At 37.8% G+C, this 22,100-nt stretch overlaps 1 protein-coding gene across 6 annotated transcripts in view; it reads right to left on the bottom strand.

The window, feature by feature from the left end:
- Window positions 1-2,382: 2,382 nt before the first annotated feature.
- Window positions 2,383-22,100, bottom strand: part of smarce1 (SWI/SNF related, matrix associated, actin dependent regulator of chromatin, subfamily e, member 1) — a 28,333-nt gene continuing 8,615 nt past the window's right edge. The window contains exons 4-11 of one of the 6 annotated variants that reach the window (XM_008113385.3): window positions 20,888-21,055; window positions 16,347-16,427; window positions 15,198-15,329; window positions 14,443-14,614; window positions 9,668-9,840; window positions 7,128-7,229; window positions 5,870-6,080; window positions 2,383-4,339 (exon numbers count right to left, since the gene is read on the bottom strand). In XM_008113385.3, coding sequence (XP_008111592.1) covers window positions 4,128-4,339; window positions 5,870-6,080; window positions 7,128-7,229; window positions 9,668-9,840; window positions 14,443-14,614; window positions 15,198-15,329; window positions 16,347-16,427; window positions 20,888-21,055 — 1,251 coding nt within the window. In that variant the 3' untranslated portion in view covers window positions 2,383-4,127. The remainder of the gene's footprint in view (window positions 4,340-5,869; window positions 6,081-7,127; window positions 7,230-9,667; window positions 9,841-14,442; window positions 14,615-15,197; window positions 15,330-16,346; window positions 16,428-20,887; window positions 21,056-22,100) is intronic. The other 5 variants (XM_003222459.4, XM_062957411.1, XM_062957413.1 and 2 more) reach the window with 5 other exon arrangements.

Below are 22,100 nucleotides of genomic sequence, written 5' to 3'. Positions count from 1 at the left end.
CTTTTAGAGATGCATGATCTAATCCTGGTTGAAAAACAGAAGCTAGTCTTTAGAAAGGTTGAACACTAGATGGTGAGGAATTGACAGAGAGGCCAAAAGAATGGACCAGGGATCGAAAGTGCTGTAAATTAGGAGCAAGTTATTGAAAGGCGAGTCACTGAAAGGTGAAGGAAGCCTATATCTTTGGTGATGTTGTTTGTCCCTGATTAAAATGATATCTACCAAATACTTTGTGCCCTGTTCACCTTCTACAGTAGTCTCACTTATCCAAGCTAAACGGGCCGGCAGAAACTTGAATAAGTGAATACCTTGGATAATAAGGAGGGATTAAGGAAAAGCCTATTAAACATCAAATTAGCTTATGATTTTACACATTAAGCACCAAAACATCATGTTATACAACAAATTTTACAGAAAAAGTAGTTCAATATGCAGCAATGTTGTTGTAATTACTGTATTTACAAATTTAGCACTAAAATATCACGATATATTGAAAACATTGACTACAAAAATGGCTTGGATAATCCAGAAGCTTGGATAAGCGAGGCTTGGATAAGTGAGACTCTACTGTATATACAGGGAAGGTGAATGTCCTTGTATAAATCTGCACTAGAAATGTTGGGAGAAAATTAGCTCTCCCATCAGTTCTCTCTGGATATTGTGTATCTAATGAGTATCTTGAATCCAGTGCTACTTCTAACTTGTAATACACACATATTTAAGATTAATTTAAGATTGAGTTTCCCAGAAACTCGTGGAAACTAGCTTATCTTTTAAATGCTCAAGGTGCATTCAAAATTCCAAATTGAGCCATTTATCCCCCACTGAGCCATTCTTTCATTTGGTCTTTATCAAATTCTTGTATCTTGTATTTCTGCTACCCAAATATTTGTTATGCTGGCAAAGAAACTCAGATCATAATAAGGTCATAGGCCAAAGTGGATGTGCAAAAAGTCCTGCAACAGAGATAGATAAGTGTAAGGTAAGATAGAATAGTTGTTAGTCATCATTTGTGGGAATATGCTGCTCTACATCACATTCATTACAAACCTTTTCCCATTTGAATATGTACTTTGATCTTGGTCAATTTAATTTGACTGGTTACTACCCATGGCCAAACTAACTGAATGTCAACAAAACCATTAGTTGTAATTTTATAATTTGTAATTCCCTGACCCCTAATTTGACACTTTTGGAGAAGCCTGGCATTATTAAAAATGCTTCAGGAAGAGGTACTGAAATTTTTTTACAAAAAATAACCCGTGTTCTCAGGGTGGGGATGCAAGGGAGCGAAACATGTTAGAACAAGACAATCTGTGCCTTGGGTGTTAAGAATGTAAATGAAATTTTGATAACATGGATTTAAACTGATGTCAAATGCCAAATCCTCCTGGCATTTCACACGAGAACACACAAGCTCTGCAATTTACCTCAGGCAACTTTGCAGAAAATCATTTTCTCCCCACCCAACTGCCAAGGCGCAGGTATGTAAAATTATAATGTTCCCCAGAGACTCTAAAGGCGTTGCTGTTAAAAATAAGTGCTCATGGCCTAGATCCATAAAAGTAGAGGGCCAGTGTGGTTGAAGCTGCGGTTAGATCAGACTTGCCTAACTTGGTTGTTTCAGATATTTAGACCTACAACTACCCTCAGCTCTAGTATCCCCTCAATTCACTTGCCTTTTGAAACATACTATAATTCCAAGACTCCTTGCTAAACTGTGGAAGTCTGTGCAATGATCACTTACCCAAATCTAGCATGATAAGAGCTAAATGGAAAAGCAGATTTTTGCAGGTTCAGCTATCAATCACAGTTGGGATAGTCCTTACTCTAGTTTTCAATTTTGGGACAAAATAGTATTTTCATGGGAATATAAATGTTTCCCTTTCCATAGCTGCTTTGCTCTTACCATGTTTGAGAATTATTCATAGGCATTTGATGCAACTAAAGACCAGACTCAATTAATTGGATATCATGACACACAATCATTCATATAAGGTTATTCTTGATGTTACAATTTAAGTGAAGACAAACAAAACCAAATGTGACAGGCAGCAAGAATATTGGGAGGTAAATGTTTTCCTAGCCTTTGATGGAAAAAAGTCAACAAGACAAAACACCAGTATTTTTGTCATAATCATGACACTCATGTACTCAATTCCTTAGATGTATTTTAAAAATGCAGATGGGCTAGTATGCTTGATTAGGCCAATGGTCACTAAACCTAGTTTTATCTGATTATAGTTGGGCTGGGATCAGTGAAGTTTTACTAATTGGAAGAACTTTTTATGTTAAAAAATGGTAGTGTATTAGATTCCTCTTTTTAGGAATAGGATGCTTCACAATGCACACAGGCAACACCTATACAGACAATTGAAGCCGTTTCATTTTCTTAAAACATATTCTAGTTTATTACATCAAAAACCAATAAAGAGACCAAATAGTTTTTTAAAAATAGTAAAAAAAACAACAACCCATCACAAATCCGTAAGCAAACAACAGAGTAGGAGACAGACACAAAACCTGATGGTTTTACTTAGAGGGACCTTATTTTTTTTTTAGAACAGAATTCTCCGAGATGTCTGTAGAGGGCAACCCTGAAGCAGAATTTCCAGACAGTTTCACATTCAAAAGAAAACAAATAACTTTTATGATGATGCAAGACATCTGTAGCACTCATTTTAACCAAAAGGGTTGTCTGAAAAGAACAAATTGCATGGTGCTTTCCAACTGTGGCACAATGTGGGAGGAGAACAGTTTGACAAACTTCAAACTACTGTATTGGATTATCTTACACCACACCTTGCATCAAAATCATTCAGATCAAAGGGATCAAAAAGCACTGGGGTGGGGGAACTCTAAGAAGGATCACATATTACTTTGAAGAGTCCCAAGGCAGAACGAAACTCTGTAGATGCAATTGAATGTTGGCAGAAATGGCCTAGAGTCATGTGCCTCAAGAGATATTGCTTTCTCTTTTTGGTGTTTGCATGAGAGAAAATACTGCATTTAATGCTACTGCATTAAAATGGCAGCCCTTTAATGATTTTTAGCTTAAAATCTTTGCGTTTTCATGTTGCAGAGTTGTGAAATTTACGTTATCACTATTTAAGTGGGGAAGGTGCAGCATTTCCAGTGTGAGAGAGGCTTTTCTTGTACAGACTAGAGTCTAGGAAAGTTGGATTCTTTTTTTGGTCAACAACTTCTATAATTTACCAGGAGCCATAACTTGTGGGATTTCTATGTCTAGTCTAAAATGTAACTTTTCTAAGCTCTGTTACAGACCATATGGAAGAGGAAAAGGCAGCATGGAAAATGGTAGTGGTAACAGTAAAAGCATGGTGACTAATTTTTATCCCTATTACATGCTATTCTTCTGTGAAGTAAATTCTATCATGACACTATTGTATCTGTATTTGTATGTATTTGTGTGTGTGTGTGCATACATATTATAGTCCTGGTTAAAATCCAAGTTTTCCAAAGGGCAAGTAAACATTAGACCAGTGAACTTAGTTTTTAGTCTAATGGATACAGGGGAACAATTATTGGAAAAAATATGACAAATTTAATTATTTTCTCTGATTCTGATTTCCACAAATTACAAATAACAGATTATGTCTGGTTGCAGCTGGAAGTCTGGAATATCAGTTCCTAAATTATATGGATGATTAGAGTGAGTTTTGGGGAACCGCACCTTTATCACCAGTTCTGAACTCTTAGCTCCGAGATGATAACAGAAAACATAACAAAACAACAAAATAAAATAAAACATAATTCTTTGGGGCTCTATAAGTATTTTCGGGGGGAGGGACCACAATAAAAGACAACAAGCCAAAGAACAAAGCTGTTTCTTTGGGACAGATATGATGCTGTTCTTCTGAACTACAGCAGAATGAATGCTGGGATCTGATTCTATGCCAGCTGGTCACTTAAAAGCCTTAGCTCACCCCTATACATTTGAATCCAGCAGCATCACAAATATTTCAAATATTATAAATGACCAATATTTATTTGTTGCTGGAAAAATAGAAAACAACAATACCAACAGTGATTTACAAACTATTTTTCCTGTGTTGTTAATTTTTTAAAAGAGAGAGAGAGATACATGGAAAGTAGAGGCTATGTATTTATTCTTTCTTTTCAATGTCTTCTGGAACTACTGGATCAGCCGGGGGTTCTTCAACTGTGGCACTATTGCTTTCTGAGCCAGTGTTGCTGTCACTTGTCCCTTCCTCTGCCATGCTCTCAACTCCTTCTTGTCCACTTTCCTTGTCTTCTGGCGTGGATGTCCCTTCACCATTTTGCTGGCTCTCAAGGGGTTCTTCAGGAGGAGGTTCTTCTGCATACAAATATTGGCTTTGTCAATTAGATTCTTTTTGTCATCACTGCTAACTTTCCACACATAGTAAAAAATGAAGAAGTTTAAAGCCTGCTTGTCAAGGCATTCTGTCTACCCGACCAATGAAGAAAGTAAATTGTTAAGTATTGTTACTTTCTTCTGTCTTTAATAGAAACTGTTGAAATGGGTTTTTTTCTTGGTGGGAAGGGGGTAAGAGGATATGTTGGTGTAAAACTAGGACACTTCTAAAGAGAAAGGACTTTTCACATGAAGGTATCTTCCACTAAAGAAGCAACAGCTCTGGGGCAGTTTCATAAGATTAACCAAAAAACCAAAACCCAAGTGACTAAGGAAATGTTTCTTCTCGGGGTGTATCTGCAAGATTTCTCCAAGTTTATTTGATGGAGTCATAAAAACACATTTAAAGAACAATAATTATTTAAGAAAATTGTTTCTTCTTCTTTGCTTTGCTAACTGAGAAGACCTGCTTGTGAATGCAGTTACCCATCTTAGCTATATCATATATTGTAAAAAAAGGAACAGAACCTTAGTTATTAAATCAAGGAGGAACTCGGTTTTCCTCATATCTTTGATTCTCAACATCATTTTACTCAAAGCTTGGAAGTAACTAGTTACAAATAATTAACTACATAACAACTGGAATTTTATGACAGATAACATTCTCCATGTACCTATAACATGTGACCTTAAATGAGTTTGGAGGATGCACATAGCATAGTTTAAATACCCCTCACCTGTGTCTCATGTGTTGCCTTGCTGTGTGCCCAAAAGTCCTTTTTGACTTATGGCAACCCTAAAGTAAGTATTCTTACTTTTAAGTGTATTTTAAGTGTATTTATTATATTTTAATTTGTTTTTACCATACTGTACTAGGTAATTGTTTTTTTAAAATTTTGTATTGTGCTTTTAAAACTAAAGTGTGGGATTGTTAGCTGACTTGAGTCCTCATATGGAGAAAGGATGGGTATAAATAAAGATCATCATCATCATCATCATCATCATCATCTATATTGGGTATTAAAAAAACCCTAAAAGGTAACTATATTAGTTACTTCTAAAAAATGGAGGACTGAGAAGTTACGTTTCAAAAAATGTTGCTATAGCTGCCATTAAACAATTGGGGGCTTAGAGTTACAAAGGTAGCAAGTGGCTTTTTAAAAGTAAGCCACCCTGAGTCCCGTATTGTGTGAGAAGGGCGGGATACAAGTACTGCAATAAATAAACATTTCCCATGCAACTGTTCACATCTAGAACCAATCCTCTTTTAAAGGATAGAAACAATTGTGGAATAATTATCTGAAGCAGCAAGCAAAATTATTAGATGCAGATAGTCACCAACATAGAGCAATAAAATAAACAATTGAGAGATCAAAAATAGCACACAAAAGATGAAGAACTTTTAAAAATCAGTTATCTTTTAAAAAAATCTCTACTAATCTTACTTCTGTGTCCCATGTTCCCACTTCCACGTGGCTAGACTTAATTAAAAACTCTAATCAAAAAGTTTACCTGTTTCCATGGGAGTTGGTCCTTCTTCTTTCTTCTCCTCTGTTTTGTTAGCCGTTTGCTCTTCTTCAGGCCCTGTGCTGTTCTGATTCCGTTCTGCTAGCTCTGCTGCTTCTTTCTCCCGTTCTTCCTGTCGCTTACGGGCCTGTTCCTCTGCTTGAGCAATTTCTGCAGCAATCTTCTCCATGTCCACCTCTACCTTCAGACTGCATAACTAGTAATGAGAGCAGAAAATGTTCTCATTTATGAATCCAGAGCATTCATCAAGTTATATTACACCGGCCAATACACATTTTGGTTCCTCAAATGTGAGCCCTGTTCCTGAGTAAAACTGATCTACTGATTCTAAAAATGGCACCAGTTTTTCCCTACCAGTTCTAGGTTTTGAGATACAGAATATATGCCATCTAACAGTCACCAAAATAATGATAAACGTATCTAAGAAACTACAGCTGATGTAGTCTATCCAATACACTTTTTCTGAATCAGTGATCCGAATAACGCCAGGAACATGCCTATCATTCTAATATCAGTGTTCTAAGCCTGTCTCTAACATCAGTGTATATGTGGCATTTTATCTTTCAGCCTTGTGTTTCGATCCCTTGCAATATGGGGAGAATATGAGATGCTTAACCTGACTGGATCAGAAGTTAATATCATATAAATCCTAAATCCAATCGTCAGTGCCATCAAATTAATGGTAAATTGGAACATTAAAACCTAAGTTCAGTTATTCACAGGTCTACTCTAATTGAGATCAGCAACAGCATTTAGACTCTTCTAAAGCCATTTAGAGAGCCATTTTAGTGCCACCAACTGCTCCTGAAAGTTTAGTCCATCTTGCTACAGCCCACATATAGGTTTACTAATTTTGTGGAAACTTACCACCATGAATGAAAAAGACACTGTTGTCTGGCCTATCTTGGAACTACTATTCCTTGTGTCAACTACTATTCACCCATTATTCCCTCCCAATCTTTACACCAGAAAACAAAGAAATCATTTTATATAGGGGCAGATGTATAGTAGCATGGGTTTCATCTTGACCACTGCTAGCATTTCATTTTTTTTAAAAAAAAACTCAATGTGGACAAAGGACATGAACATGATTGTAGTGGGATACATGATTTTAACTATTTTTCTTCTAAGCTCTGTAGAATCACAGATTAGACTCAACACACACATCATCCATCTAGACGAGGAGGACTTTTAGAACCTTCTGGGCCCACAACATTGGTAGAAAGGCTTTGGAGACACGTACCCTCTTCAGCTCATTGTTAAAGGATTCTGTGCTCTCCAAAAACTTCCGCTTCTTATCTTGATGGCGTTCCTCTATCTGCAGGAGTTCTGCTTCTAGTTTCCGCTATGTATGGAGGAGATATTGCAATACAATGAGAACAAAGCGCTGTAAAAACATGGGAGCACAAATATAGCGGAAAACTACTGCTGTATTTGTCCATAGGATGGGGAAGCAGGCTAAAATATGTTTGTTCACTCAGGCACTTAAACATTTTCAGTAAGATTTGTTCCTAAGAACATTATAAGTGTATAAGCTGTTTTGCTGTGACAGATTGAGAGGCAATAAAGTCTTTTTTCAGTAAATGAAACATATTTCTACCACAAACATAAACCCAATTAACTGGCACAATCTATCACAAGATATCTGCAAAAAGATACACCTGAGAGCAAGGTCTGGCTAAAAATGTGTTACATTTGTTGCACAGAGCGTTTCTTAATAAGTACAGGCAGCCCCCAAGTTACATAAGATAGGTTCTGTAGGTTTGTTCTTATGTTGAATGTTTATGTAAGTCAGAACATTTTAAAGTGTAATTCCAGACACACCACACACACACACATATATGTAGGGAAGGGTTAACACCCCTGTAGGGTTTGTTTTGCTGTCTGCGCCTGTGTTCAGAACATTTCATTTCACTTTATGTCCCTGCGAGAATTGAATTTTGAAGAATTTGGCTGTGGAAACACAGATTGGTGAGAAAGCTTCAGTTGACATACCTTTTTCTCATGATAATCCTCTCAGGAGAGAATTTCCTTTCCAATGGATTAGTTTCTCTCACTTCCTGTTGTCTCATCTCCATTCTTAACTATGAGGCTTTTGTTAAGTTGGATGTTTGTAACTTGAGGACTGCCTGTATTTTGGAAGTGCACATCTCAAAGGCTACACAAATTGGATACAATAAGATTCTGATCCAAGGACTATATACTGCTATAATGTCTTCAAATGTATACATGATTATTTGAGCAGTTAGAAGAAACACTATCTTGCAAGCTATCCTATTATCAGTCCTGAGTGCCCTGACAGAATTTCCAGCATTAAGAGCAAAAGCAAAGGTACACATTGCAGCTATCACATATTTGTGACCATTTGCACCTGGAGCAGGATTCTGAAGACTTTTGTTTTGCTCACATTTATGTGATCCGGACTACTTTGAATTTAATTATAATCTGTACATATGTTGTCCCTTCAGGTCTATTCATTTTTAATGGAAAAGCATTAGACAAAGGCAAGTGTGACGAACGGAGATTTTTTTGGTTGACAGTGTCAATATGGTAGGACAATGCAATTCTGAACCAGGTAATAAAACAATTGTCATTTAAAGCAGCAGCTCATGTTGTAAGCCAATCACTTTCTATTCTAATCTATGACAAAAGAACATTTAGTCCACATATTGAGGAACTAGGGATATTAACAAAGAAGCAAAAATATAGGCTTTGGCATTTACATGTTACTGAGAAGTTCTAATGAATTGTCTGAACGAAGGAAATCTGTTCCAGCTGGTTCAGGATTACAGCTCTGAAATAGAGCACAGCGTGTACAGGAATGTTTCAAGATTCAGTCCACACCTTTTATTGCACATTTCATTTCCCAACAGATAAATTCTAAAACACTTGGATCTCACCCACTGCTACCCCAAAAGGGAGATGTAGATTGCAATTTCTGTGGGCAGAAACATTCTCAGGCCTAACTTGCATGTTCCAAGTACACAAGGGGACTTGGAGGATATTCAAAGTATTTTCTCTAAAGGGGTATAAAAAGAGCCCTGCTGAATCAGACCTTGGTTTTGTTTCTAACAGATGCCTGGCCAGCAAAAGCCAGTTTGAAGAGAAACATCTTATATTGCTTCTAGAACATCATTATTTCCAGGGGAAATACTGATGCTTTCACCCATTTCAGCTTTCCTAGCAAAACTAGGGGTATTTGCCCTTTTAATAGTATCACTTCAGTTATTTATTCCGCAAGCACCCTTTCATGATTTGCCAAGTCTTTGGTTGTGAGACACTATGGAATGGCATAGGTTGAATTTACACTGTAGAATTAATGCTGTTTGACATCACTTTAACATCCATGGCTCAATGCTATGGAATCCTGAGAGCTGAAGTTTGATAAGATCTTTAGTCTTCTCTTCCAAAGAGTGCTGATGCCTCACCAAACTACAACTCCCAATATTCCATAGTATTTAGCCATGGCAGTTACATTGATGTCAAACTGCATTAATTTTTCAGTGTAGATGCACCCTTAGTCTGGGACATTCAGCTGACTATAGGAAGATAGGGAAGGTACTAGGAGGAAGGTTAAGGATTTGGAGCAGACTCTTACCTGAATATTTCTAAAATCTGCACAATGTTGAGAAGGAAATGTAAGTTTTGAAACAATTTTAAAATGGGTAAAGTGGCCATGTGAAATGGTTCTAAATTATCACACAACATAGGTACTCGTTATATAGAAACGTACCATATATAAATCCTACTTATGTTTATATTTTTCAGAAATTCAAACTTTACCTGGTGAACCATTAAGGACTGAACCTGGCGCTTGAGAACTTGCATCCTAGCTGTGGTGACTACTGATCTGACATCAGGAACTACACTTTCACTCAGGATTTCACTAATTAAGCGGTGGTTTCTCTGGAAACGAGCTGTGGCAGTGTGTTTCATAGAAAATCCATCATCATAATCTGAAAGACATACAAAATTAAATTAGCTTGTACCTTACTACCACAGTTTAGTTTTACATTGATCCTAGAACATAACCCTGCATTCCCAGTTATACTGCATTTATACTCCTTTCTCCCAAAAGCATGACCCTCACATTCTCTGAAATCCCAAATAGGAATGTAAATAAGCATAATGCCTGGCAACTACTCAACGGAGTATAAAATGTGCAGTTCTTTGATTAATGAAGTATGTTCATTCTCTTTATCTCATTATCCTCACAAAGCAGAGTGGTGTGATTAATCATCCTATTTCACACTGTGGAATACCTGATTCCTTAAGAACTCATATGGAGAATATGTTACCCTCCAAATGTTGCTAACTTGCAACCTCTGGGTTTTTTTAAACACTACTTATGCTGGTTAGGGCTGATGGAAGCTGCAGTGCAGAAACTTCTGGAAGGCAATCTCCTAAACCATCCTATGAGTGAATGTTTGCACTGAAATTTGCAGTGATAAAGATGTAGTTCAGAGTTCATAATGTCAACATTATCGTATGTCTTATAACCAAAGTTTCCTGTTTTCAATATCAATGACAGGCATTCTCTCATATATAGAAGTCCTGGATGAATTTGCAACTAGATTGTGTCAATCACTCCATGTTCTGATGCAGGTCAATCAGAAGCCATTTCCATTGTGCTATATGATGCTATCTCCTATGTTAGTATTGGTGGATTGTAGTCTTGGAAAAACACATGGAGGACAGATGAAACTGTGCAAATAGCCCATATACCAACCTCCAAAAATGTTCCCACCCTGCTGAGGACTGACAGAGACACAGCATGTGATCCTCCGCCAACAATCTGTATGATTTCTATTCTTTTGTCTTCTTACCCTTTATCTGGTTTTCAAAACAGGAATAGAGAGGGCTGGATCCTTTTTCAAACCTTCTCTAACAGCCCATCCACTTATTCATTCCCCAGCACACAATTTTTGTTGCTTATGGCTATTAAATGTAGGCTTAAATGCCAACTGGATTATCTCTGTTCTAAATGGAGCAGAGATGTAAGATTTCTATAGAAACTGAAACCAGACAGTGCAATTTTCACTCCTATTTTTAATGGGGCAGAGGAGTTTTTTGGGGGGTGGGGGGGAGAAATGTGAATGATTTGCAATGCTTACTTTCCTACTAGCCTATTTTACCACTTTCTAAAAACTAAAGCAAGATAAAACATTTGCTTCATCACTTTGCATGTAAAACCATACTGTTTCACATATATTTGACATTTAGCCCTGCCCTGCCCCCTTCCAGTCCCACCCTTTCACAGGCCCTCTCCCTCCCGGCCTGGCCCTCTCGGTTGGGCCCACAATGTGGCCCCAAGCCAAAAGTTTGCCCATGCCTGTCCTATTCTCTTCCAGCCAGAAACCAGAAAGTTTGGGAGCATCTGATAGCAAAAGCCCAGTTAATCAGGAGTTGAAAGGAGACACCATTGCCAGGGAAATCGGTTTACTGTCAACCATGAGCTATCCTCTTATACTTGTAATCTCAACGGCAGTTGCTCCTTTTGATTTATGTGTGTATAGATTTACCCTGCTATCATTAGCACACACACACACAAAACAGGCCTGGGCCCAGAGGCCACTCAGAATAGGAGTTAAGATGTGGCTGCATATCTGAAGCCCAAAATAATTTGTCTGGAAAGATTAGAATGACCACCCAAGGAGCACAAAGGAGCCTTCCTCCTATCTTTGAAAAATGAATTGGCAACACCGCTATGGCCTAAGGTGGATTTAGGGCAGGGCAAAGTTGTGAAAATTTTTGCTTATCTTATTATACCTCACACATTGAGAACAGTTGCTTTAACATGGAACATCTTTCAGTTCATATGAACATGGCAGAATAGCTTATTTGCTTTCTTAGCAGAACACATTCATTGTTGGGTTCCAGGTCAGTTGAAACAAAAATATCCCATTAAAAAAAGAAAAACAAATGTTTGTATCATTGCATAACTAACATCATAAATAGAAGATAGGGTGGGGCTGATATAAAAATAAATGTTTGGGACAATTCCCCCTTTCAAATCAATGACAGTAGTGACAACATCATTTTTTGAAATAAAAGAGGACAGGCTGAAAGTAATGAAAACTGATGATGAAGTTTTTGATTATAGCATTGATACAAAAAAATATGAGCTTTGAGCACAATGTATTTTCAGTAAATGTTAAATACCAAGATCTATTCATCTAGGCACTAATGAGCAACCTAATGTCAAATTGGAAACTGCTTTCAAATATTTGATCTGATACACCCAAAGAGATGGCGAAACACAGCATTTAAGGGTGTGAGGGATAGTCTGGAAAGCATTCATGAGAACTCAGAAGGTGGTTTCAGGAAAGCTCTGATGTTTCAACCTCCATTCTTCTCTCAACCTCTCACAGGAAGATAAAAATATTATAGGTTTATTGTTCAAGCATTGTCCTATGGGCTGCTAAGACAAATAAGTATCCTGAGATATTATGCTCTGATGCAAAAGATTTGATATGTGTTTTAATTACACTGTGTAACACATTTTTTGTTTCTGGCTTATAAATGTAATTTCCTAATTGGTTTTATCATAAAAACAAGAAAAAGGTTTATTGAACTGCAAAAGCCGTTTTGTGGGACATCCTGCAGAACATTTTGCTACAGTTTTTCAATGAATATCTCATAGAGTCTCAACCAATTCAACACAGTTTGTGGCAGCCACAAAAATGAAGTTTCTGGAGTATAACAACTACTGTACTTTCAAAATAAGGAAATAACAGGAAATAACACTTTCAAACAAGGAACAGTTTTTTTCCAAATTTTGTTGCATAGTGTTAAAAAGAAGGACTGCTTAACAGCTCATCAGACAGAAGGACCAAGAAACACAACATAACTTCAGATACAACTATGTAAGGAGACACAAGGTGTAACTACACAGTGATTGAAACAACCAGGGATTTTAAAAAGAATGTAGGCTCAAACCTATACTGAAAAAACATTCCCAGGAGCACTGTTTTGCTTTCTTCTCCACTAGGATGGACAACATGCAGTCTATGGATGACATCAGAGACTCCACCAAAATTTGGTGGCGCAGTGCCTAATTCCAACTCAACATGCGTCTAAAACAAGGCATTTAGGGAATGTAGGCCTCATTTTAGAAGGGAATTATGCTGACAACCTTCAACCAAGCAATGCTTCCTAACCTTCCTGTACATCCTCACTCCAAATATATCTGGATGTACAGATATACTTTGAGTGAGGGCAAAAACTGATTTCACTTCTGACAAGCAATGTTTGAAGGTACACACTGACTAAATGTACCAATATGTATGTTTTGTGACAACATCTCTGACTGTACAAAATCCTTTAAATTTCATGACCTTGCTGCAGGTTAAATAAAACAGAGGAAACTCAGCCCACAGAAGTCTAACCTGTCTCAGAAGCCATCTAGATTCTGAAAGAACAAAATTTTGAAACACCCAGATTGAAAGAAATCAAGCAGTGGATAGGTGGAAGAAATTCCCTCAAATAGTCACAGCAAGTGGAAGCGCAATCCTGACCTGCTCAAATTAGCACAAAAGCATCCCACCTCTTGAACTGTTTAATACAGAAACCAACTGATGTAGAATGAGAGAAGTTTGTGCTCTCGTCAGCAACTCACTTGAGTTTATTAGACTTGCTTAACTGGATTTGGTGAAAAGGATGTCATAAATAAATCTTGTGAGTAATGTACCTAACAGATTGGTCATTACAATTGTTAAAAGTAGTTGAATATAATTCTTGACTTTCCAGTTCTATGGACAAAGTGACTTCCAGGTTTGAACTTAATAGTTTCTGTAGAACATCCTTAATACTGACCTAATCTAATCTTATGAAAAAGCCTCATGGTCTTTGTCCACATGCTGCGGAGAGGTGCTAATTCTGTTTTCTATATCCCACTAATAGCAAATGCCTTCCTTCCCCCCACCAAACCAAAAAGCTGACAGACGAAAGGCTGTTTAAAGGGACAAGTTCAACAACGAAATTCGGAGGACTCAAGGAATCAAACCAAGGTAGACTGCAATTTTTCCAGAAAACAGCATTAAAAAATAGCCAGCTTTCTGCAGTAGTTAGTGGTAATACTTGGGCCTTAATTCTTTGTTCCATATGCAACCAGGCACCCAGAATTTTTCTACTCCTGATGACAAATTTTGCACAAGCTGATGGCAGAACCAGTTTTGAACTTAAAAGCAGTTTATACATCTGTGCTTAATTATTAGTATAACTGGGCGATGAACATAAATACCCTAGCAATGATTGCATAATATCTCAGCAGTATGAAGAGCCGCCTGAGTTTTAGGAACCTCATTCTATTTTTAAAGGTCATAAAATGACAAGCCACATCAAATATAAATGTTCCCAAACAGAAGATTCAAGTAATTTTACAGATGGCTCACTATCAAGCTGATAAGAGTGTGATTTTGATTGAGGAAATGTCCTGAAGGTGTCAATTGAAAAATGTAACTACTAAGTACCTTTTGGTAAAATGACACAGCTGTAACCTTACTCATCCTGCCAGTCTCTATTGGCAGAAAAGTACCATGGTTCAGAGCTGCACTTACCATCTGGGTCTTCAGCCGGCTGGATGCTCATATAAGGTTCACCTTTCTCCATACGAGATTGCCTTTGCCGGCTTTCTTCTTCCAGTGCAGCTTCAGCCCGGCTTTTTGCATTGATGTAGGCAAGGTAAGCAGGTGAATTATGGTAGGCCTTCATTGACTCGTTGTACTCTATCTACATGATAGACAGATATTTTTTAAAAAATGGCAAACAAGACCTTCTCCCATACCTATGGGAATATCTTCTGACTAAAATATCCTTGCAGTAAACAAGGACAATTTCATGTGAAGTAGATTCGACTGCTCTCTTCTGGATGGGGTTGCATCTAAGCATTTCGGAATGTGTCCATATAAAATGAACAGCAAGGGGAACATGATGTTGGGAGGAACTGCAAGAGGGGAGTGTCATTAACTGTGCTTTATTTCCAGGTCTCTTTACGCTTATAGTCGGGGGCAGAGAGGGAGGGCACGCAACCTTGACTCAGGTTTAACTGTACGATTTTGTGTGTGTTTGGGTGGGCTCTTTCAAGCCATCCAAGGTATCATGATTCTATTATACTCTCCTGGCAGATCTGGCCTTGCACAGCAAACAGTTGATTCAGTTTTCTTCCCTCAACAACGTTCTCGTATGTGAGCCCGTTTTATCACCTCCTCCAGAACCAGTCTTTTTTTTTAATGTATTTTATTTTAGCTTTGTGCATGTGAGACAGACTTCCAGCGTCATTTGGGAGTGAGAGAGGGAGATTTCTTCTGTGTACCTTTTCTGCTTCATATTCATTTAAGTACTCTTGCTTCTCTTCATCAGTGAGGTCTCGCCACATTCCTCCAATGATCTTCCCAATTTCCCATAACTTCAAGTCAGGGTTGGACGCCTTCACTTGGTCCCAGACCTTAACAAAAACATCTGTAGTAAAGCTCCAGCTAACTAAATACTTATAAAATTAAACACATCTTTGTAATTATCACCATCATGACTATGGTCCTTTCATAAGCAAGCAAGGCAATATCAAGACAGTTATTTTTGGCTACGCTAAGTCCACTGTTTGAGCATTTCTCTGGGACAGGAGGACAGAGGTACAATGTTTATCCACTGCCTGGGTTTTATTCTCAGGTATCCTTTTGACAGTATCTCAGGCATCCTTTTGACAGTATCCTTGACAGCAGTAGTGTGTACATGCCCTTAAATCCTGCAAATGCTTCTTCTTTTTTGTCTTAAGAGAGGCCGTTGGATGAAACATAGTTTTTTAAAAAGAACCAGAGATAAAAAGACAGGTAACATAGTTCTCCTTCTGGCTCAGTCACTCCTTGATACAGGGCTGGATCAGGCGCTGTCCACAAGACCTAGGCACTCATTATGACAGGAAAAAGCCACTGATTTTTTTTTAAAGACCCTCATTCCCTCTCCCTAAAGTAAATGGAGAAGAGAACTTAAAAACATTTTTAAAGCAAAGTAGATCCTACTGTCACTATTGCAAAGTCCAGTTATGGAGTTGCACCAATCCTGCTTTGCCACAGAACGCGGTATTTTAATATAGAAAATTGTGTCAATAAGTCACCAGATGCATCCTTGTTAGCAGAGGAAGTGGTAGTAAATTTTAAGCATTTAAAAAAATCAATCAAAAAAGTCTTCCTTTTTCCCCCGACAGAAGGGTAGCCATGTTTCATTCTGTGGTGAAATGTATTTTTCCCCTTTCATTTGAGTAGTTCGCTATTGCCTTCACAGTGGAAGGAGAAGACAGCTGCACTCTTAAGTTTACCCTTAGGGAAAAAAAATATCAGAAGAAAAGCAGTTGGATTTCATTTTAAAAACTGAAAGCACATTTTAGAACAACTACAAAGTAAGTTAAGTATAAACCCAGAATGTAAGTATCACTTGCAGAAATTAGGACCAAATGTTTTATACCCACCTTCCTGCTGTACCTCATGTAAGGCATGAGTGGCTTATCTGGAGGCTTGGGGGGCTTGGGGATTGTAATGCCTGATGATGCCTAGAGAAGAGCCAAATAATATCCACTGGTTATCTAATCTCAAACATTTGAGAACTGCAAAAAGGCCCCCCAGAGGTTTTCCAAAAGATACAGGCAAGTAAGTTAAGACATAGGTACAGGTAACATAACTAGCTCTCATGAGAACACTTGTCAACATCCAAGTCAGTAGTATCTTAAGGGCTTTTAGAATCTAACAAATCTATCAAAAGGGATCTTGTACTAGAGGTCGTATTGTTTTAAATACCATGTGCAGCAAATTGAAGAGCATCGGCAATGATCCAGTCTCTCTTTCTAATGAGAGCAGTTGTTACAATACCTTCAAGAACTACCTGAGACTACATTCATACCTGCCTTTTGTACTCCTGGTTAAAACCCAATAATAACTTCACCTTCATCTATGTCCCTTTTGAAGCATTAACTTGCATAACTCAGTGGGGACTTAACTGCAATTAATTTCAGACTACAGTAGTCCCTCCACTTCCGAAGTAGTTAGGGGAGCAGAACCCTTGCAAAAGAGGAAAAAACACAAATGAGCACACAGACACTTTTTTAAAACTGAGAGAACGCCTCTCTAGGAATCTATAGGTCCTCCAGCACAACGTCTGTCGGTTACGAGTATGTTTTTATTGTATTTTACATGCTTTATGATTTCATACACTTACATGTTTAAATGTATCTATGTTATTGTATTTTTTTGTGTATTACTGGGCTTGGTCCCCATGTGAGCCGCCCTGAGTACCTTCGGGAAGATGGGGCAGGATACAAAAATAAAGTTATTATTCCTAGTGCCATTTTATTAATCAAATCTGTAAATAATCAAACTGCAAAAATAATTTAATCTTCATTTATTTCAGGTTCCAAAGACATGACTCTCTTATAACAATATGGGCAGTTTTTATCCCTCCAGATGCTGCTGGACTATAGCGCCTATGATCCCTCATCATTTGTTGATGGGAGTTGAAGTCCAACAACATCTTAAGTGTCATAAGTTGCCTATTCCTGCCCTTTATTAAGTAAATGAGCACAGAGATTTTGTGTGTGACAGGGGCTCTTGGTAATTATTACTTCCTGGAGAGTGGTACAATTGCCCTGAATTTAAGATCTGTGCAATGTTGCTCCTTTGACACTGACAAATCGCTTCTAGATATTACAAAGATAGCTGTGACAGATTTTGTTTTAAATTTCCACTGGAGAGGCTCAGACTATACAGCAGTAGAGGATTTATGTCAGAAGAGTACAGTGGCAAACCAGTAGCAAAGTTCAGGTGTGAATGCAACCTCAATACTAAACAAAAAAAGACAGATACACTTTAGAAAGAGGAGAGTTCAGATCTGTATTAATATGGATATTCTTTCATTCAAGGCCTTCTCAAATAACACTTATTCCATAAAGACAGAATGTGGATGGGGAAACCCCCAGAATGCTTATTGGAACAAGATCTCGTCAAGGCTTGCTCCCTCAACCTGTATATCGTATGGGTCCAAATTGTACTGTCCGAATCCAAATTAGTTTGTGAGTTCCTGGAGGGACCTTTGTCTTCCTTAAGGATTTGTACAAACGCCAAGCACCTTCCCTGTACTCAATAAGAAAGAAAAGAAAGACACTAAAACAAAGAGGCGTTACTGGCCAGCAACTGTAAAGTCCCCTTTTCTCTACAAAGAAAATTCTTTCAAAATGCAACACTTGGACAAATACAATTTATTTTTTTTCAGATATGTGCTAACATTACAGTTAATATAACACAGGTTGCAAGAGAGATCTAACACCTCAGTCTTACACATAAAACACTGTTGTTTTCAATTGTATTAGTTTCAACGAACACAATAAGTTTCAGCACTACATATGTTCTGAAATCAGTGAGATTTCCAGGTGGTGGCTGAGATTAGAGTTATGTGTGTTAATGCCAGCTATGAAAAATGGACCTCTATGGGCACAAGAATCATTTTTTAAAACTCTTCTGACAGTGGGGGACCTCTATTTCAATGGGATCTATATAGGATTTCTTGGCTCATAGAAGAAATTCTTTTGCCTTCTATAGATACTGCCTTCCATAGATATTGATGTGGTGGCCTTTGTGAACATTCACCTGCATGTTGGAGTATACACAGTTCTTCTGGAACAAGGTCAGAGTGTTTAGGATCAAGGAGAAAAATGCAGCTTTAGATCTATCTGATCAAAATCAGGGGGTGTTAAAGGACTAGAACTCTCTGGTTTGAGGTAAAACATGTTGAAAGCTGTATGCTTTTAAGCAGGGAAAAACAGGCATTTCTCCTTGCCATTTATGAAATGCTATGAACCAATCAATGCATACACACTTCCACTGAAATCTAACAATGTTATGAGTTGTATGCATCAGCAAATGTATACAGATACACAAATGGAATGATGGATCTGGAGACACTCAGTGTATCAATTTAATGCTTGTAATTCAACAGGAAGCTGTAAATGCTCATGACATATATACAGTGAAAGTCTGATTTTGAATTTAGATTGCAAAAGTTCGGTGTGCTTGTGTGTGTGTCGGCAAATATGCTGAATCAAATCTATAGTTTGAGATCCATTTATATTAAGGAGATTTAACTGAATTAATCACTCATATTGATTACATGCACATATTCTAACCTTTTTGTCTAAGTAAAGACCCCGCTTTCCTCATTTTTGCCTTGTACTTTTGTACTTTTCTTTACGTTGACTTTTTGTGGGCTGGGTGACAATAATCAGCTACATAGGTTCCTTGTCTTAGAAAGTGACAGGCTGAGCACCAAAACATAAAGATTTAGGTTGAATTTTATCTCCTGTCAAAATTACGAGTGGAGATAATGCTGCCGGGGGGGGGGGGGGGGGGAGTGTGGCTCTTAAAATGTTTCTGGACTGCAATTCTTATATTTCCTCATCACTGTCTACACTGGTTAGTGCTAATAGAAACTGTAGGTTAAACATCTCTGGTAGTCTACAGTTGTCTCACAATATATGTAACAACACTGACACTGAGCCAGTAATAATATAGGAGCCATTAAGACTAAAATCTAGTTCCAATGCAAATAGTAGCATCATGTCTGAGCTATGTCACTGCTGCAGAATCGTACATGACACTCACTCCTACAAGAAAAACTGCATAAGCAAATAAGGTACAATTCCTTTCTGACAGGATGCTAGCAGTTAAAAATATGCCAGACAAGTTGACGACTGCCCTATGCCAGATAAGCTGGGGATAGGGGTTAGATGGAGCCCTTCTGCTTTCCAGATATCAAGACCTCTTCAAGCAAGTCTGCTGAATGCAGACTGCACTAACAGCTACAAACTTCCCTGCCTAATTGTGCAGAGGGGCTGATGATTTTTCTAACGGTGACTAGAGGTAACATTTACTAGAAAATTCCATGTTAGGTGTATGACACAGCCTAGTGGTACAAACAGAAGACTCAATGGTAGCTGCGGAACCACAAAGGCAAATATGGGAAAGTGACTGTCACACTGATGCAGTGACAAGTGCTGACATACTCTAATTTCCTCATTAGAACAGCCGGGGAATGGGGCTAAGGCAACTTAGAGGCTAATAGGATCCCAGAACCAAGTGTTCAGGGCAATGCCCCCCTTTTCCTAGATTTTCAGTGGCTTCGGAGCTGGTAGTTATTGTCCTATTAAAAATGGCAATTGCTTCCTATTAATATTTTACAAGCTATTTTCAGATTTTAACTACTTCTACAAATGTGACCTAAGGAGTTGATTAAAATCTAAAAGGATTTTAAAATGCATCAATCAAGAAGCAATCCACATCCATTCAATTTCAAAAGCCTGTGGATTTTGACATAAATTCACATGGATAAGGAACATGCTGATTTCAATTAATACTAATTTTTGAGAGGATTAGAATTTCCCACAGTTCCAAAAGCGTTTTCCTCAAATTGGGGGGGGGGGGGGGGGCAGGGACCTATCTTAATTTCACTCCATCACAGTCTGGCTCAGTTTCTGTGCTTATATACACACAGTTTTCTCAGAATGCTCCATCAATCTCATGTTCATGTCCCAATAAGGCATCTTGGTCTTGTAGGTGCTATATCACGCCTAAGGTTTACATTAAATTCCTATGGAAGTGAAAGGCCAATTTAAATATGCATGGAGATCACATGATGCTTTTCCATTTGATGACTTGCAAGCCAGTGTGAAAGCTACCTCTGTAGAAAGTAGCTGTCAGAGCTACCTGAAGGTATAATGAAAGCTGTCAGTGATGCCCACTCTATAACATTTTCATGTATAACTTGACTTTTCAGCCATCAAGTGAAATACAGGTGAACTCACCCAAAACCTTGTTCCAATTTACAAATAAAAGGCTACTATTTAAAATTTAGTTCCTGCACAATGAAAAGAGAAAGAGTGTGAAATTAGAGAAAGAAATCACAAGTTAATTTTCCATGGTTATATTGAAAAAAAGTGGTAGCAGCTAAGATTCGGAAGAACCTAACTCTAAAGCCATTTCTGGTCACTTCCTGTTGTTTGCCGGATGACGTAATAGTTGATTCTCCTACCGTGGCCCGGCTGTTGCTGCCCGAGTTCCCTCCCAGCCTGTAGTTGTTGTAGGCCAGATGGCTGTATGGATTGTATCCCACAAACCCTGGTGTGCTGGGCATTTGCTGATGGAAACAAATGAGACAAAAACACGAATGAGAAATGAACCTCAATGAGGAGAACACAGAGAAATGAAAATGGTTTGCAATACGGCATGCAAAAGCAACCGGAAATTTAAACAAGCAAAATGGGGTGTAGCAGCACTAGGTCTCCCTTGAGAGGAACAGTTAGCCTGAATGAAACCCGTTAAAAAAACCTGGATTTTTCTTCTTTTAAACACTTGTCACTTCATGCCTCCAACATGAATGTGGGAATATTTTATCTCGGGCAATTAAAATTAACCCATTGTATCAGCTATTCTAGAAGTCTCATAAGAAGTGCATCTAATATTTATTGGGGGGAAGGAGTTCTGTATCACAGAACTTAGAACAACTTTGCATGAACATATATACACTCCTGAATTATATTTCCTTCTTTTCCCTTGTTAAACTGATTGTTTCATTTTAAATAGATGCAGAAGTAAGTGAGATCTTGCTGAGAATGAACAAAAACACACATATACAGACAGAAATGGACCTCACAACCACAACCTGGATATACAATCTCCAAAAAGTTTGTCCTACAATCCAGTGAGATTTTCCAAGTTTTATATTTTAGAGGTCCCATGATGCAGAAAGCTGAAAAGTATACTACATTTCTTATTAACAACAGATATAGTGGTTAAATCTCTGATCTTAGATTCAGGAGCCACTATTTCAAATCTATTTTGTCAAAGAAAGTAATTGATTTGAATGGTCACAGCTCAACTTAGTAAGAAGATATGCAAGATCCTTTAGTATTCATTTGCACGAATGGTGGTTAAACCTGGAGATGTAACAATTAATTAGATTTTAATGGTTTACGGAAAAAAAATCTCCAAAGGAAAAGCTACTGGATAACATTGAACCAGATTCATTCTAAATCACAAAGATATCAAGAGGACAATAGTGTATGTGTAAACAGGTGACAACAGACCATATATTTCTCCTAAAAAGCAAAGTAAAAATACAATCTGTTAATAGATATCAAAATAGTCAGGGATTATGTCAGCTTAGTTTACCAAGAAATAAT

The sequence above is a fragment of the Anolis carolinensis genome, chromosome 6 (genome assembly GCF_035594765.1).
Source record: "Anolis carolinensis isolate JA03-04 chromosome 6, rAnoCar3.1.pri, whole genome shotgun sequence".
Taxonomy (NCBI): domain Eukaryota; kingdom Metazoa; phylum Chordata; class Lepidosauria; order Squamata; family Dactyloidae; genus Anolis; species Anolis carolinensis.
The sequence above is the reverse complement of the archived record's forward strand: the minus strand, read 5'-3'. Positions and strand labels throughout refer to the sequence as shown.